This window comes from Mustela nivalis (genome assembly GCF_964662115.1).
Source record: "Mustela nivalis genome assembly, chromosome: 19".
Classification (NCBI taxonomy): domain Eukaryota; kingdom Metazoa; phylum Chordata; class Mammalia; order Carnivora; family Mustelidae; genus Mustela; species Mustela nivalis.
Genome location: NC_139038.1, coordinates 219,932 through 237,298, shown reverse-complemented (window position 1 = coordinate 237,298; position 17,367 = coordinate 219,932). Strand labels below are relative to the sequence as shown.

General features: G+C 59.4%; 1 protein-coding gene across 3 annotated transcripts in view; it reads left to right on the top strand.

Annotated features, from left to right (window-relative positions):
- The window catches only part of PRKAR1B (protein kinase cAMP-dependent type I regulatory subunit beta), an 80,320-nt gene that overhangs the window by 39,977 nt on the left and 22,976 nt on the right, over positions 1–17,367 (top strand). For all 3 annotated transcript variants that reach the window (XM_082714061.1, XM_082714062.1, XM_082714060.1), the window contains 3 exons: positions 7,696–7,757; positions 8,133–8,179; positions 14,926–15,084. In XM_082714061.1, coding sequence (XP_082570187.1) covers positions 7,696–7,757; positions 8,133–8,179; positions 14,926–15,084 — 268 coding nt within the window. The remainder of the gene's footprint in view (positions 1–7,695; positions 7,758–8,132; positions 8,180–14,925; positions 15,085–17,367) is intronic.

Genomic DNA, 17,367 nt, shown 5'->3' with positions numbered 1-17,367 from the left:
GTCCGTGAGTTAGAAGACCCCGCATAGTAAAGATGTCACTTGTCCCCAGATTGAGCTGTGGGTTTAATGCAATTGCTCCCAAGATCTCAGCAGTGTTTCAGATTGACGTAGATAAGCTCAGGCTTATGCTAAAGCTGATTTGGGAGGGTTCAGAGCCTGGGAGCATGAAAACAACATGGCAGAGTATGAGATAGTATGGGGGGGAGGCAGGTCGGTGCAGACGCACAGCCCCAGGGGCACCACAGAGGAGCCACATGAGAGGACGCAGGGGGTGGGGAGGGTTGGCTTTCAATGCGGGCCTCGACCGAAATCTCCCATCTTATTCAGAATTTAACTCAAAATGGATCACAGACTTAGCATAGGGCTGTGAAACTGGGAGGGGAGGATCTTTGGGCCCTAGGACTGAGCAGCAGAGTTCCTCGATATCAGGGCTGCGATCTGTGAAAGGAAAAGCAGTCGGCCAACCTCCTCACAGGGGAGGCATTTGCTCCTTGAAGGGCCCTGGGAGGAGGGAAGACACACTTGCAAGCCACCGGCCCAGATGAGGCTGGGTGTCAGGAGCACTCGAGAACCTCCCCAAGTCAGCAATGCAAAACGAAACTGTCTGCTGAGAAATTGGGCAGAAGGCCGGGGGGAGACCCTTCCCTGAAGACGGGAACACACGCAAGAACAGATACTCCTACCACCAGCGTCTAAGGAGACGGGAGTTTGTGCACGGGACGCCAGGGGCCGCACTTGTCTGGTCGCTGGGAGGAGCGGCAGGCAGGGCCCTGCGAGCTGGCGCGGATGCGGAGAAGCGGGGTCATGGCTCCGGGAAATGTCAGATGGTAGACCCTGGAAAACTAGGCCTGAACTGCTGGCCGTGTGACCCAGCAGCGGCGCTCTCGGGCATTTGTCCCAGAGCAGTGGTGGCAGAAGGCCGTATAAACACCTGCGTGTTAGTTTTCTCATTTTTCTTTTCTTTTCTCTCTCTTTCTTCCTTCCTTCCTTCCTTCCTTCCTTCCTTCCTTCCTTCCTTCCTTCCTTCCTCTTTCTTTCTTTCTTTCTTTCTTTCTTTCTTTCTTTCTTTCTTTCTTTCTTTCTTTCTTTCTTTCAAGATTTATTTATCCGAGAGAGGGAGAGCACAAGCAGGGGAAGTAGCAGAGGAGGCAGAGGGAGAAGCAGGCTCCTCGCTGAGCAGGGACCCCCCCCCACCCCCGACGGGGGACTCGATCTCAGGACCCTGGAATCATGATCTGAGCTGGAATCATGATCCCAGCAGCTTTATTTGTAATAGCCCCAAACCAGAGACCACCCAGCGCTCTGCACAGTAGACTGGGCATTCTGGGTGTTTTGGGTTTGCTGTCCAACCTCCACAGCCGCTAGCCGGGAGGAACCGGCCACCTGGGGTCACTGTGCTCCAGCTGTCGGAGAAGGAGGGGTTGTCTGAGGCAGGAGATGACTCAGGACCCACCCCCACTGGAGGAGCCTCGGCACCCTGTGAGGTAACTGTGCCCTCTGCCAGTCACTGTGCCTGTGAGCTCGCTTCTCTCAATGGCGTCATTTTACAGATGGAGGAACTGAGGCTCAGCTTGGCTTGTGATTACCCTGCAGGCGTGTGATGGATTTTGACCCTCTTCCTGGCTACAGAGCCCGGCAGCCTCATACCTCTCTGTGCTGTGCTCCAGAGAACTGAGGGTCCCAGCGCTGGGCCTTCCCTCCACCTGCTGCATCGTGGCAGGAGCTGTGTGTTTCCCTGCACTGTGCCAGGCGTGGAGTCCCAGGGGCCTTGGAGGTGCCAGACATGGCCCACATGTTCCAGCTCCCCAGGGAGCGGCCTACGGCTGCCAGACTTGGCCTCTCACGGCTTGGGCATGCCGGGGCACCAATGTCCGCACAGCCCCCCTGGACCCCCTCGGTGCTCCCTCAGAGAGGGCAGTGAGGCCTATGGGTGTGGACGTGCAGCCAGTCTGGAGTCCAGGAAACTCCCATGAGCAGCTGGGAAGGCCCCCTGCACTGTGGAGAGCACTGGGCAGTGTGGGCCTCCCGAGACCTGTGTTCCCCCAGGAGAAGCCCTGGCTGTGGGCTGCGGGACAGTGAACCTTAATCCCCGTTCCTAAGGGGCTCAGACCAACCATTCTGCAAACGAGCACGAGAGCCAAGGAGCCCCGACTGGTGTGCAGGGGGAGGAGTCCCAGGGATTTCTTGGAAGAGGTGAAGACAGACCGGGCTGGGGAGCTCTGTGCACCTCAGGTGTCCCACCCGAGGAGTCCGGGATGGGGGGGCGAACGTGCTTGCCCACTGTCTCCGGCTAGCCTGCTGGGAGGCCATGCTGACCCCGGCCGAACCTCAGATGAGTTGCTGCTGGCGGGCTTTTCTCTGCGCTACCGCTGCCCCCCCTCAACCTGACCCAGAGCTGGAAGCCCGGTCCTGGCTGCCAGCATGAACTCCTTGAAGAAAGATCCAGCATCTGAGTCTCAGGAGATGGGCCCTTAGAGGTGACTCCCTCTCTCCTTGGCTCCCAGGCCCTGTTTCTGAGCCCGTCGTGCAGAAGTGTGATGAGATTTCCAGCCAAGCTTGGTTACAGGCGGGACGTGGGCCTGACCCAGAGCCTTTGGTGCCCGTCCTCTGTTTCTAGTTGATACGCCATAAAAACCATTAGCTGCTTCTGGAACATCCTGACTACTGGACCCCCAGGTCGAGGAGCCACCTGCTGATGGCTGTCCACTCAGGGGCACGGATACCTCTTGTGAAGTCTTTGCCAGGTGGCAAGCCGGGCTAGTCTTTCTCACGTATGTTCTTGCCACAGGCTGAGGCAGGAAGGGTACTGGTCCTCTGTGTTTGTTGAATGGCTAGAAGGCCCCATCTACCCTTGTTTTGCTGGTGTCTCTAGAGGCAGGCACTGCATGTGTCTTGTTCTCCATGGTCTCCCGGTGGCTGAATCAGAGTTGAGTGTGGCCCCAACGGATGGATGGTGCTTGACCCTCCAGTCAGGCCCGTGTGCCTAAGAAACCATGGCAGCCCCTGAGGCAGAGGCCCCCCGGGGTTAACAAACACCGTGTTCCTGGGGCTCCAGCAGAAGTGGGTGGGACCTCACATCTCAGCACAGTCCTCAGCAATGCCTGAGTTATCACTGTTTAGAGAGAATTATTTAGAAACTCGCAGTCTGTAGAGAAAAACAGTGAGCTTTCACCCAAACAGTGGAGACGCCTACACACAACCCGGGGCCACTGTGTCTGGAGCGCTGGCTCTGTCCCTCCCGCTGAGACCTGCAGCGTCCAAGAGGACATTGCCGTGGTGCCCAGCACTCTAGGGCGTTGTCCTAGGCCCAGGATGCTGCCTTCTTTTGGTGACAGTGGCCCGCAAGCCAAACAGCCAGGGAGAGATTCTCCCCAGGGCACAACAGCAGGTTTGGGTCTTTCAGACCTACTTCTAGAGGGGACGGACCGATGTCAGGGGCACTTTCCCCATCCGTGCGTCATTCTGGAGTCAGCAAAACACACTCGTGAGCACTGGACATGTTTCCTGCAGTCCGGGTGGTCTCTGTTCTTTCTGGTCCTTGTCAACACACACGCATGACTTTGTGCAGACCTACCATGGTGCATCTGAGCCATGTGGCTCTCTGCTCTCCTGACGTCACCAGTTGGGGGTAGGACATGCTTCTTGCTTGGACCCCAGGTCCCCCTGTGCATCCAGAAGTCTCACATCTTTCAAAACAGGACGTTTCAAGAAATGAGGGCAGGCCAAGACCTTCTGGCTTCATTCGCATTCACTCCCAGGGTTCCTGAGATCTGTGTGACCGTCTTTGCAGGACTAGGAGAAGGGGCTCCCCGCTGCTATGTGTGTGGGATCTGGAAGTGGCAGAAACGCTGGCAGAAGCTCCTGACCAGGCTTCGCGAGCATCAGTACCTGGGTTAGGCTCCCAGAGCTCTAGGAGGGCGGACGAGCTGCTGTGCCCATTCTACAGACAGATGAGTTAAGTCCTTAGAGATTCAGCCCCTTGGGTCTCTCCAGGCAAGTTTACAAGTGGCGGCAGGTCCCTGGGTTGCTATCAGGATGACCCCCCACCCCTTGTGAAGAAGTCCTACATGGGCACTTGCCACGCCCAGAGCGTGAGCCACACGGGCAGCTTGGCACATACACGTGGCCGAGGGTCGGGAATCCATGCCCTTCCGGGGATCGTGGCAGACCCGAGAGCTTGTGCTCTGACCAGTGTGGGGGAGTGGGCTGAGGTCTTGCTTTGTGAGAGCGCAGGATCCATGTTGCTAGAGCTTCCTTTTATTTTTCGAAGAAAAGCCCCAAATTTGGATTTTTCTAACTCTGTCAATCTTTAAATGTTGGGAACTAACTTTGAAAATGGTCCCACGTTAGCACGTGAAGAAATAGAAAATGAGGAGCAATCGATTAACGCCAAGAAAATCCACACCCCCCCACTCCCCAGTCCCCATCCTCCCACCTGTCCAACCACCATCCATCCATCCATCCATCCAACCTCTGTCCTTCCAACCATATCATACCAAAGACCTATGGTGAGTCAGACGGCCGGCACAGAGGGAGGCAGGAGGGCTGTGAAGGAGCCTTGTGTGGATGTGGATGGCCTTTCCCTGTCGTGAACAGGCTGCTGAGGCCTGAGCGGTGCCTGTGATCTTGTCCCCTGAGGGTGGCGTGGGCGCTTCCGTACGTGTCCTGGCTGTTGCCGATCATCTTGGAATATTACGCCCGTGGCCCCCTCAGCACTGGGGTGGTCGCTGGGCCTGCCTGACCTCATGGCATGAAGCGGAAGCACGGAAGCCCAGCCTACGATGCTGCAGGCCGATTCTCGAAGCAGTTTGCTGCGTTTCCGTGCTGTCGATTTCACTGGTTTTTCTATTTACTCCACTTTACACCCATAAACCCTTAATCTGGAAGGGCTGTGTAGGCAGAAGCGGAAAGCAGAGGTGTCTGTGCTACAGCAGGGCAGAGAACCAACCCCTGACCTGGAGGGACAAAAACCAACAGTACCGATAGATAGTTATAATTCAAGCACAGTTAACAGGTGATGCCCCTGGCCCCGTCCCTCCTGGTCCAATGCTGAGGGTCCCTCGGCTGCTTGGGCTACCTTGGGAGTGTAGGAGGTTTCTGGTGAAAAGCGCCCACGGGGCTATAGGGACACTGGGATAAGGCGAGCAGGCACTTTAGCTGCTTCCTGCAATCAAGGGAGCAGCACCTGCTCTGGCCTGGGTCCACCCGGGAGCCTGAGGACCCCACCATCGGGCTGAGTGGGAGGGTCAGGGAGCAGCCTCTTTGTCAGGGCTGCCTCTGGGACTGGAGGGCTCTGCCTCCTAGCAATGACCAGCACCTCTCCCTGGCCGATGACTTCCCTGGGGTTGGCATCAGGACCTCCCACCACCTGAGACCTGGAAGGCCCTGTGCCCCCAAACACACCACCCCTTCCATGCCTGGAGGCCTTGCTTAGCCCCGGGCGCCCCACAGAGCCCTGCGCAGGAAGACAGGAGGGCGGCCCGGCCTGCCCTCTTCCCAGCTGTGGGCCTTGGCAGAGACCCTTCGCGTCTCTGGTTTCCTCGTCTGGATGAGACAGCCGCGGGTCTGACCTCAGAGCAAGCGGACAAATGAAGAGCGCTCGGCCAGTGCTGGTCCCATCCTTGGGGCCTCCCAGAGTGAGGACTGGAACATCTTCACAGTTCTGTGTCCCCGGGCCTGGCAGAGCCCTGATGCCTGAGTGCCAAGCCCAGTGTCCCGGATCCTGGCGGGGGCGGTGGGACCCACGTGTCCGACTCCCTGAGATGCGGGCGACAGCTTCAGGAAAGCCTTCCAGAGGTCACTTCCAGACTAGAATAGAAAACCGGTTTTCTTTTCCCAGCAGAAGCAAACAGGGGCTTTGAATACCATTAAGTGCTAAGAAGCAGGAAGGATTGGGTTTTGTTTGAGGACTCAAGATGGGGAAAGAGAGGGCCTCTCGGGGGGTTGGGCCGAGCCAGCGGGAGCGCGAGCGTCTATCCCATATGCCGCCTGTGTCCAAGCCTTGGTGATGAACTGGGGGGCGCTGGGGCCTTATCTTCTTCCAGAGGAAGTGGGGCTCTCTGACTTTGCTGTTCACAGATTGGGATCCGTTGCTCTTAACGTACCCTGGGTGGGGGAGGCCTGTGTGGTCAGTGGGGGGCTGGGTCAGGCCCAGGGACGACAGCCGCTAGGGGATTCACCACGTCCGCATTTCTCCGTGGAAGCACACATCAAGAAACAGGACTTCCGTGTGAATGGTAGCCATAGGCCTTTTCACAGGTTCGTCTGTGTGCCATAGCCCGCCGGCCGTGTGTGCGGTAGGCAGTGGGCTGGGGCCCACCGTGGGGCTTGACGGCCGTGCAGAGCCCCTGACCAGGCCGCGCGTGGTGCTGGGTCCTAGGGTTGGCTTCACTGGTAATGGCATCTGGGGAAATATTTTACCATTACCACTGCAAGTTTCTAAACAGTGAGGTAGGAATTGAAAAATCATTTCTTAGCGATCTGCTCATTTTGAGATCCCTGATGCTGTGGTTTTGAAGAAATGCAGAAAACCAGACCAGACCCGTCTGCTCCCCCGGGGAAGGTGTGGTTGAGAAGGGCCGCCCAGGCCAGGGGACAGACACCAGGTCTGTGCCGAGTGGGGAGGAGATGGGGCTGGGAGGGACCCTTGCTGCACCCTCCCCCCACCTCAGTGAAAACAGCTACTACTTTTTTTTTTTTTTTTAAACATTTTATTTATTTGACAGACAGAGATCACAAGTAGGCAGAGAGGCAGGCAGAGAGAGAGAGAGAGAGAGAGGAGGAAGCAGGCTCCCCGCAGAGCAAAGAGCCCGATGTGGGACTCGATCCCAGGACCCTGAGATCATGACCTGAGCCGAAGGCAGCGGCTTAACTCACTGAGCCACCCAGGCGCCCCAAACAGCTACTACTTTGAGAAAGACTTGTTAGCATTTCCTGGACCCTGGGAACAGCAGGGCCCAGGCGGCTCACATATCTGATTCCACGTTTGTTCCTGGCGGCTGGGCGTCCAGCCCGGATTCAGTGCCTATGAGTCCCCCCTGAGGTCGGACTAGCCTGAGCAGACGGGCGAAGGTCCCTGAGACTCTTCTGGTGGGAGGAGGCAGGCCGCCCTGAGCTCTGCTCCAGAAAGGCCCCAGCTGCCCACTTGTCCGTCGGGAACCTGTGGGGGTGGGGTGCTGTCTCTTGAAGGCCGCTGTGCATTTTAGGAGCAAGAGCCTGCCCCCTGACACTGCATTCTCCTTGCGGTCAACAGAGACAGAGTCCCCAGTGGGCACACTCCCCCTCCCCACTGTCCGTGTCCTGCCCGTTTGGCCCATTCCACCGCCATAGTTGGGAAATTAAATGGCCCAGCTGCCGGCTGGCACCACTGGAGTCAGGCTCTCCAGCTTCTGTGTGTCTAACATGTCATTCTGTATCTGGGGTCTCAGGACGCTGCTTGAGGGGAAGCGTCTCCCCTTGGGTAGCTTGCAAAAGATAGTGTTTTCATAGGATGGTGTTGGCCGATGGGAGAGGGGGTGTGTTATGTTTTTTGTGTCCAAAGCAATGTGTCCGGTGTGATTCCATTTTTGACAGACCCTTTCTGTCCCCAGGTGGGGAGCCAAGCCCTTCACTCCATGGGAGGAGATGCCGTGAGGTCCTTGCGTGCGCCCCCCCCCGTCACTTCGGCTCTGACACATGGTGTGTTTTCTCTTCCAGTGACATCTTCGATGCCATGTTCCCTGTCACGCACATCGCTGGGGAGACCGTCATACAGCAAGGTAGGTCTCCTGCTTCTCTGAGCCAGAGCGCTGGGGCCGTGGGCCATGGCTGTGCCTGGGGGTGAACACAAAACCCGTTGTCCGCACTTGAGGAAGGTCACTAATGAGACGGAGCATGTCACTTAGCACGCCCGTTAAAAGAGTCAAACACCTCACGTGAGACATGGGTGACTGCGCCACGGGGGACCACGTGCCGGCCGCATACTGTGTCCGTAGGTGGTCTTTGTAATAAGCTTTATTTTTAAACAAGGGAAAACGGGTGGGACGCAATGTTGCATGGCCTCCGGGAAGCGAGGTACTGCGCCCGGGGAGGCCATGAGTGCCATACGCGGTCCCCTCCACAGTGTCTACAGCCTCTGCTTTCTTTCATTCCAGGGGACGAAGGGGATAACTTCTATGTGATTGACCAAGGAGAAGTAGACGTGAGTGTCCCTTACCCGCTCTGGAAGGTTGCGCCTCTGTCCGCGGCAGGCTCAGTGAGGGAGCGTGTCTCATCTAAATGGCAGGAGGTGGGGCCTGCACCTGTGGACGGGGGTCCTTGCAGCTTGGTTGGACCCTGCCCAAGGCAGCGGCTGCAGATGTGGGCCTCCTCCCCCGCCGTGGGCATCAGGGCCTTGGCAAATGGGCAGGAGGGAGCAGTTTATGGACGCAGAGGCCAGGACGATGGCTGTCCTGCCCACGTGACCTGGAGCCCCACCGTCTGGCAGAACAGCGTTCCTTCCTGTTCCTGTTCACCCTGCTCTGTCCACTTTGCCGGTCACGGGCTGAGGGACACGCGGTGTGGACCTGCTCCCCGTGGGGGAGCCCCGCTCCTGTATCCGCGTGTCCCCAGCTCCATGCGGGGCCCTGGCCAAGGGCTGAGGGCATCCCTCCCTGGGCCCGCAGGCTGCCGTCCACACAGGTCCTCGCCGACTGCACCCGAGTGCTCCGGTCTCCGGTAAAGCCCTCCAACGGGCTTCTCTTCGAATGAGGCCCAAGCCCTTTGCGAGGCCACGGGTTGGGTCTGAGCCCACGGTGTTCTCTCACTGTCTGTGATCCATGGGCGCCTTGCTGCCTCTGCGGGACCCCCACCGCCCCCTCCTGTCCTCCATTGCCTCCCTCTGTCATCCCTCCTCAGCCTGTGCATCTGGCTCATGGCTCTCTCTCTGGCCAGAGCAGCCTCCTTCCATGACTTGGCTCAGTCTGTGGTTGCACATGGGTCCCCTCTGGGCCTGGGGGATCTTGGTCCCTGCACACCTCCCCCTGCACCACAAAGGTAGGATGTGACTGACAGGGAGGTGGCTGGCTTGGCCTGCTCATCCTGGCAGGACACCCTGCCCGCCGCCCAAGGGAGGTCCCAGAGCCTGGCCCCAGGGCCCTCCTGGGATGGGACAGGGGCTGACCAGCCATCCCCAGACTCAGTGTGCCAGCTACCTCATGCCGTGCCAGGAGCTGTAGCTGGCTTTTCTTGAGGCGGGGGACCCATGGAAGCAGTCTGGGGAGTGGGAAGAGTGAGGTCACCTTCTTGCAACCAGAACTCTCCAAATATGATGTCTTGGCAGGTCCAGCCTCCCAGCACTAGGCTCAGAGGATCAGGTACAAAGGCGGCTTTAAGGTGCTCGCCGGACTGGGCTTGCCTGAGCCAGGATGTCCGGGCCCCGTGGGTGGACGTCTGCGTCCGGCTCTAGTCTCAAATTTGGGCCAGCCAGCCCTTGAAGGGACAGGCAGTGACCTGTGGGGCCGCCCTGTGATGCCCCTTGGGGTCCCCTGCCAGCCCGTCTGGGTTCCTGGCTGGCTGGCGGGCAGGGAGCCCTCCTGTGATGTGGGACACTCTGGGCAGTGCAGCCGTGTGGGTGAAGGCCACATTTAAGGGAATCAAAAGAGCTCAGTCAGGAATCTGGGATGAAAAAGTGGCATGTTGGCTAGCCGGGGTGAGTTATGGGGTATGTATTATAATAATGACTGTTATTACTGCTCGCGGTGTGAAATCGTCCCAGATGCTCTGAGGCCTCGAGCGCCTTCCAGGACAGAGTGGAGTGACCTGTCTGACCTGGCCCAGGGTCGTGCCCAGGATGGTGTCAAGGCTGCTGAGCCCGGTTCTTAGGCCTCAGGGATAATGGTCTCACTGGGGGGCAGAGGGGAGACACTAAGTGCCGATGCCCCACAGGAGGCAGGTTCCCCTGGACCCCACCGTGGTCCTCTGCCTGGCCAGGCTCGGGGCTGGGCATCGTGAGTGCCCCCTCCCCTTCTGCAGGGTGGACGCTGCCCTCTGACCAGAGCCGCCCGAGGGGAACGGCCAGGTGACCCGTGCCAAAAGCGCTAGGTTCAGTTTAAATTATGGTTTTCCAGAGAGACACCGCAGCATGTGTGTTGCCAAGAGCTATAATCCATTTTTCTAAGTATAAAAATATCTTCCAATTTGTTTTATTCGTGGAACATAGCATTTCTACTTAAAAGGATACTCAGCTGCCGATTTTAGGGCTCAGGAACGTAGTTCTGTCTGAGGCCCGGCTCCTCCCTAATCCTGCGAGGCCTTCACTATTTTCGGACCCTCCTTTGTGCTGGGACCCTCCCGCCCTCCGGCTGCTGCCCCATCCGGTTCCCAGCCTCTGAGGTGGTGTGAGACCTCTGAGCTGCATCCCTGGGACCAGGCTGCCCAGGAGGCGGCTGTCTGGTTCCATGGGTCACTGTCAGTCGTTCAGTGTTTGCCTGGAGCTCTGGTTGTTGGGTTTTTTTTTTTTTTTTTTTAATTGCTAAAACAAAATTTGCCATCTTCACCACTTCTCAGTGCCCAGTTCAAGGGCACCAAGCATATCCACGCTGCTGTGCAGCCGTCCCCCCGTCTGGCTCCAGAATGTTCCACTGCCCCCATGGAGACCCTGTCCCTGCGGCGCGCGGACCCCCCAACCTCTCCCACAACCCTAGCCGCACCATCTGCTCTCTGTGTCTGTGAGTCTGACGACTCTGGGACCTCGTGTGCGTGGGGTCCCCTTGCGTGTCCTGTGTCTGGGTCGTGTTCTCAGGGCTTGTCCCCCATGGGGGCAGAGGTCCGGTTTCCCTCTAAGGCTGTCATGTGGACAGATCCCACTGTGCCTCTGTTCACATCAGGGGAGACCTGCGTTGCTCCCACCCCTTGGCCGTCACGCATCTCGCTGTTACGGGCACAGGTGTCTGGCCTTGCTGTGCTGGGACAGTGGTCTCCATCATTCGTCATTGGTTCACCCGGGCCCAGCTCTGAAGCTTTTCTGCAGTATCTTGGGGTATTCCAACCCATTTCTCCACAAAGCGCGTCTGGGGATGCCCTTTCCATTCTCTGCTGAGGCCCCGGCAGCCCAGCCCACTGATGGGGACCTCAGAGGCCCCATCAGTCACTGGTGGTGACGTTCATACAAACCTCACTCCTGCTCCATGTTCAGGAGGGGCGCTCAGGATCCCCCCATAATACCTCCCTGAGAGCTCCTGAGTGCGGTTGGCATGGGAGAGGGCAGGAGGAGGGCCGTGCACCCAGACGGCTTTGGGGCTCCCCTGGGGGGAACCCTAACAGAGACGGAGCCCACACGGCCCGGCAGATGGGAGCTTTGGGACGACGCCTGTACAGGGCAGGGTAGGGGGGGTTGCGCTGTGAGCAGTCAACTGAGCACCCCCTGGCCTCCAATGAGCTGAGGGACTGTGGTGGGAAAAGCAGCACCCGGAGGCGGAGCTTCTGCTCCCTTCAGGCCGCTGTGGGCAGCCGGCTGAGAGCCCAGGACCCAGGTGCCTGCTCGCCACAGGGATGCACCCGCTGCTCGTGGCAGGAGCCTGGGAGGTGGGAGGAGACAGGCCATTGGTTTTTCTCATCATCTGTGAGGGCAGAACAAAGGTTTGGCCAGTATGCAAACCACGGCCCCTTGGAGAACCCTGGGCCCTGGTGTTCTGTCGCCACGGCCCAGATGCTTTCCGCTGGTCCATCTTTGTTTCCTGGGGAGCAGAGCGCTGCCCCGAGATGCGCAGGTCAGGGAGGGCAGGCAGAGGAGCAAGGGGGCAGCACGCCCTCAGCCCCCATCTGTGCCTGAGGCTCCAGATGCCAGGGTCACAGCTCGGGACTTGACTGAGCAGGACCTTGTGCCTTCCGTCCCATCACCCTCCACTTCCTGCCACTTCTGCGTGGAGCAGAAGCAGCGTGTCTGGTGTGGGCCACGTCACTAGCCACCTGGGGCCACGCCGGTCCCTGGGCCTTGGCCCTAGGCTCTGACCCAGCCAGTGGGACTGCTGGGCCCACCAGCCATAGCCACCTGTGGAGTGACTCCCCGCTCCCTCCTGCTGCCCTCCGGCAGCCCCATGCTGTTCTCCACACTCCACCAGAGGGAGCGTCACAGTGCAACCCGGTATCGTGCTGCAAACTTCTGTGGCTTTGCTTCTAGAATAACATCCCAGCCCTTCCCTCCCCTACCACGACTCCCACCCGCTGGGCATCTCTCCTTACTTGGTCATGCCGCATCTAGTGCCCTCCATTTTACTGTGGCCCCGGGGCCTTTGCACATCCTGTCCTCAGCCTCAATTGCCCTTCTCCCACATCTCATGCTGGCCCTGATGCTCAGGACCTGGCTCACGTTCTCCTTCATGGAGAGCCCTCTACGCACAGTCACTGCATGGTCCTTCTGAACGCTGTGCCTCCTGTTCTTGCCACGCCTGGAGCGTGCTCCATGATGAACGGGTGTTCGTACCATCGTTCGCCTGCAGACTTTCTCCCAGCTGGTGGGTGAGTCCCCGTGGACAGGAACCCACCTGCCTTCCCCTGCTGACCGCCAGCACTTAGAACATGTGGGACACAGAGGGGCGCTCAGTCCACACTGGGGGGCGATGGGCAGATGGATGGATGAATGCAGGAATGCAGAAGGCCGGGTGGGAGCTCTGGGTTCAGCCAGAGAAGTCGCTGTCAGTGGTGGGACCACAAGTGTAGCCCAGTGGGGCCTCCCACCATTTTTCTTCTAGAAGAAGAAGAAGAAACAAAAAATGAAACAAAGCAAGAAGTAGCCCCTTTGAACGCCAGCTGGGGTGGGGCCCAGGGCTGCACTGGCTGCGGTGACAGAGACCAGTGTCCCGAGAAGGATGGCCCCTTTGTGCTCTGTGGGGCAACCCGCAGTGTGGTCCTGGGCCCGTCTGGGGCTCCACACAATGGTTTTCTCTGACGCCTCACAGGGAGTTCTCCGAGGCCTGGGCTTCTGGGCAGGAAGGGGGTCCCCGGTGGCCTTTGGCAGTGACGCACGGGTCCCCTGAGTTCCCTGGGTCCTGTCCTGCTCTGCTGAGCCCCCTTTCTCTGTCCCCTGGTGCGTGTGCTCTTTTGCTCATGGGCATCTGCCCCCACCAGGAAGCTGGTTGCAGTGGTGCCTTCTGAGCCCCCTCAGGTGGGAGGGGGAGACCCCCCGCACCCCCAGCCACTGTGTCAGGCAGTCTCCCCGCACAGACCCACATTCCCGAGTTTCTGTTGCCACCCGCCTTGAAGAGGCCCCTGGGAAGACGTGCCCTGTGCACTGGTTGGGGGGCGCCCTTGAGTTCAGCTGTTGGGGACAGTGTTTGCAACACCTGTGCACACACAAGGGCCTGGCTTTCACCCTGGTGAAGTCGCAGGGAATGTGCGTCCCTCACCGCACGGGCGCCCGCTCTGGCTGTGAAAAACAGAGCACCAAACCCAACAGCTCGAACCTGGAGCCACAGAAGGATGCACCCCATGGTTCCTTCTTGCGGAGCCGTGCTTGCTGGAGGGAACCTGTCACCTGAGGGGTCCCGGGGGAGCCGGGCCGCGTCACTGAGATGCAGAGCTGGATCCAGGCATGTGGGTGTTTGTGAGTCAGACCTCCGTGGGCAGGACTTCACAGGAAGCAGAGTACGGGGAGGGCCGACTGGGGGCCGGGTTGCCAGGACCCTCAAGAAGTTGTCCCTGCCCCCGTCCCCACGGGCCCTCTGCCCCTTGGAGCAGACTCAGTTCGCAGCTCCTAGAGGGTATTGTCTGTGGTCCTAAAACTCCTGGGACAGGCGTCCCTGCCTCATGGGAGGGACGGAACAGGGTCCTGTTCCTCCCGGGCCTCGTGGCGAGGGACCCAGCAGCCAGCCTCCCAGTGGGAGACAGAGAGCACAGCCCAGGGGCAGGCACTCCGCTCTGGCAGACTGCTGAGGCTTCCGGGGACAGGTGCATGGGCCCTTGAGGACGACTTCACCTCTGTGTGTCCATGGTCTCCTGCCCACCCAGCTTCTTGGCCGGCCGGCTCCCCAGCCCCTAGCTTGCGTTATCATCGGCGTGCCGTTTTCCTGCGGATACGCGGCTCTGTGCCTCGGTTATTGCCCAGATAATGACTCATTGATTCCAGTAAGAATCGCGCCCATGACTCACGGCAACCCGTTCTTCCCCGACGTGCACCCAACGTGCAATGGGCACTATTCTTTGGGCTCACGGACACGCCGGGGAATAAAGCTGCGTTGTGTCAATTTACAGCAACGGGATCTGCATCGGCAGCGCATAATAAACAATCTGCACCATTCTTGCACGATATGGGACGCACAGGGTCAATGCATAGTGGCCGCACTGTGTCCGGTCACCCACACAGCCTGAAAGGACCCCTCTCAGCCAGGCCTCATCGGCGCCCCGGCAGCGTTCCCGCCGACCCCAGGCCCTGGGAGCCGGGCACCATGGCCCCAGGAAGGGAGGCCCCATGAGCACGGGTCTGTATGGGCGCAGAGCCCAGCCCAGACCCCATAGTCCAGGGAAGTACAGAGTCTGAGTCACCGTGTGTGGCTGGGGAAATGGGCTGGAGATCCCTCCAAGGCTGATGAGGACCCGAGGCTGGCCAGGGAAGTGGGCAGGGCTTCTGCACAGATGGGAGCCCTGGACCATACATCCGCCTGCCATCCAGGCCCGTCTCATGGCCGGTAGAGAGCGGGGATGCAGAGGCCACTGGCATGCCCGTGCAGCAGCAGCTCTGCACAGTGTTGTGGGTGAGGCAGGCAGCACGGCCAACAGAGACCCAGGACAGCCTGGGCAGGGGACGGGAAGCTGTGCCCATGGGCTAGCGAGCCTGGGGGCTGCGGCCGCACATCCCTTTTTTACCGGGCCCGCTCTGGTGGGCTCAGAGAGGGCTCTCAGGGTGGGACGGGCCACAGTGACCCCACATGCCCCCCATGACCTTTCTGACCGTTCTCGCTGTGTCCCCTGAAGGTGTATGTGAATGGAGAGTGGGTGACCAGCATCAGCGAAGGGGGCAGCTTTGGGGAGTTGGCGCTCATTTACGGCACCCCCAGGGCAGCGACCGTGAAGGCCAAGACAGATCTCAAGCTCTGGGGCATCGACCGGGACAGCTACCGGCGTATCCTCATGGTGAGTGGCTTCCTGGCACATATCCACAGCCAGTCCTGTCATGGGAATACTGGCTTTGTCCAAGTGGGGGGATAGCTAAGGGCTGACAGGGTGGGTGAGAAATGTGGGATGGAGTCTAGAAACTTCTTACGAGGTAGGCAGGCAGCTGGGGAGCCTCCTTGCCCTCCCTATCTGCTTTTAGCTGCCTGGAATGAGGTTGTGATGGCTGGAGCTCCAGCTTCTCTTCTGGACCATGAGATGACTCTGAGGCTGGAACCCATTCATCAAGGTGGTGGAGCCAAGAGATGCCGGGACCCTGGCTGTCTGGGGCCCCGGCACAGCGGGGCCGGCCTGCCTGGCCCCAGATGTCCTCATGCAGGGGCGACCCCTAGTTATTTTCGCCTCTGTCATTTTAGGTTTTCTCTCCCATTCGGCCACATCCACTCTTGGCTGTGTAGGTGGTGAGGTGGCACAGTGAGCTGTGGATGGAGAGGTCCTCCCCAGGGAAGGAGGCAGGCTCTTCCCTTGCCCACTCAGGACTCTTCCCAAAAGCACCACCTGCCGGGCAGTGCTCTCAGTGCTGAGATGCATCAGGGAGCCTCATGGAGGCAGCACCCACCCTTGGGAAGCCAGCATGTTAGCAGAGGAGTCAGGGAACAAACGGGTAGTTCAGGTGGCTGCAGTTCCATGGAGGTAATTACAGCAGAGAAGGGGGTGAGGGGACTATGAAGTGGGGAGAGGCTGCTGTTTTATAGAAAGGCCCAAAAGAACCCCTCCTGGGATAAGGTGGGGTTGGAGCAGAGGCCTCTGAGCAAGGAAACAACATGTCCAGGAAAAGAGTGTCTGGGCAAAGGCCCTGTGGCATGAGCTTGGATTCTCGTGGAGCAGCAGGCAGACCCCCGTGGATGGGGATGCAAGGGTCCCGTTGTGGGGTACAGCTCACACAGAGCCCTCAGCTCACACCTGAGTGTGTCAGGGGAGCCCAGCAGGGGTTTGAGCAAAGGAGCTCCTGCAGCCAATTGAGGGCTATCCTGGAGAGGCTGGAAACCATCCTACCCTGGGAGCAGCTAGGAAGCCAGAAGGCCCTGGGCCAGCCACACTGGTCCGTGTACATCCCTGCTCGGTCCAGGTTCTCCATCCCTCCCCCGTTGCCAGGCTGAGGCCACTGGAGCTGAGCACCTGGCCTTTGGGGAGCCTCACTCCTCAGCCACCTAGGCTCACCTGCAGATGGTTTCTGCTCAGACCCAAGTCCCACAGAGCCTGGGCCTCAGGCAGGGTGCTGACAGGCCCAGAGGGAGGAGACCGGGGCGAGCTCCGGGCTGAGAGACCTTTGGCTTCCCCACATGCTCTCTGGGACTTGACTGTCTCCCTGAGACCCGTCTGGACAGTGCAGCTTCCAGGGAGGGGCTGTGATGCAGGAATGCTCTGGGGGAGGTCTGGGGACAGTCCACAAGTGGTTTAAAACAGCCCCAGAGTGCAGTCAGGCAGGAGCCTGCAGATGGGGTCGTGCTCGGGCGGCTCCTTCTCTTGGGAACATTGGTGCCCCTGCCCATCCTGGTCCCTTCACCCCACCGCGGGAGAATTCAGTGCGGTCTTGCAGGCAACCGATCAGATTTGGTGTGCATGAGGACCCTATCATCCACGCACTCAGTGACGGGGTCTTCTAGGTCCATGGATACAGCAAGAGAGAGCTGAGCTCCTCTTCATCTTAAACCCGCTAAGTCCTGTCTTCTCCAGAAGAGGCTGAGAGCGGGGTGGGTGGGGCGCCCTGAGGCACCTGCACCCCTCCCTCCCACCCGCAGGGGCAGGTTTGGGTAAGGGCCCAGCAGCCTCCGTCTGTCCACCCTGTGATCCCTCCTGCGTGCACCTGGCCCTGTGTTGCATAAGCCATTGATTCTCACTGTCTCCGGTGCCGAGTCCTTCTCGGCTGTGGGATTTTTGTGGCTGCAACCTTGTATTCAGGGAAGTTCCCAAACCATGGTGGCACCCGGCACTTCCTCTGTCTTAATTCTGGATCCCAGTGGGCTAAGAATAGCCATGAATGTGCTGGGAGGCTGCAGAGTGTCTGTGTCTCGGCAAAGAAAATGACAGTGCTGGCAGACCCAGAAGGGAGTGTCCCGCAGGACAGCACCCGTGTTTGCATCCGTCCTGGGTTTGGGTGGATTTGGACGTATCCGTCATGCAAAGTGGACCCACCGTGCATTCACTTGGCACCAAACTGGGACTTGCCAAGAGGGAGACTGGGCAAGGGGACTGGCCAGGAGTGTCTCCGGGGAGAGCGCCCCTCCCTGTGCATTCAGGCGA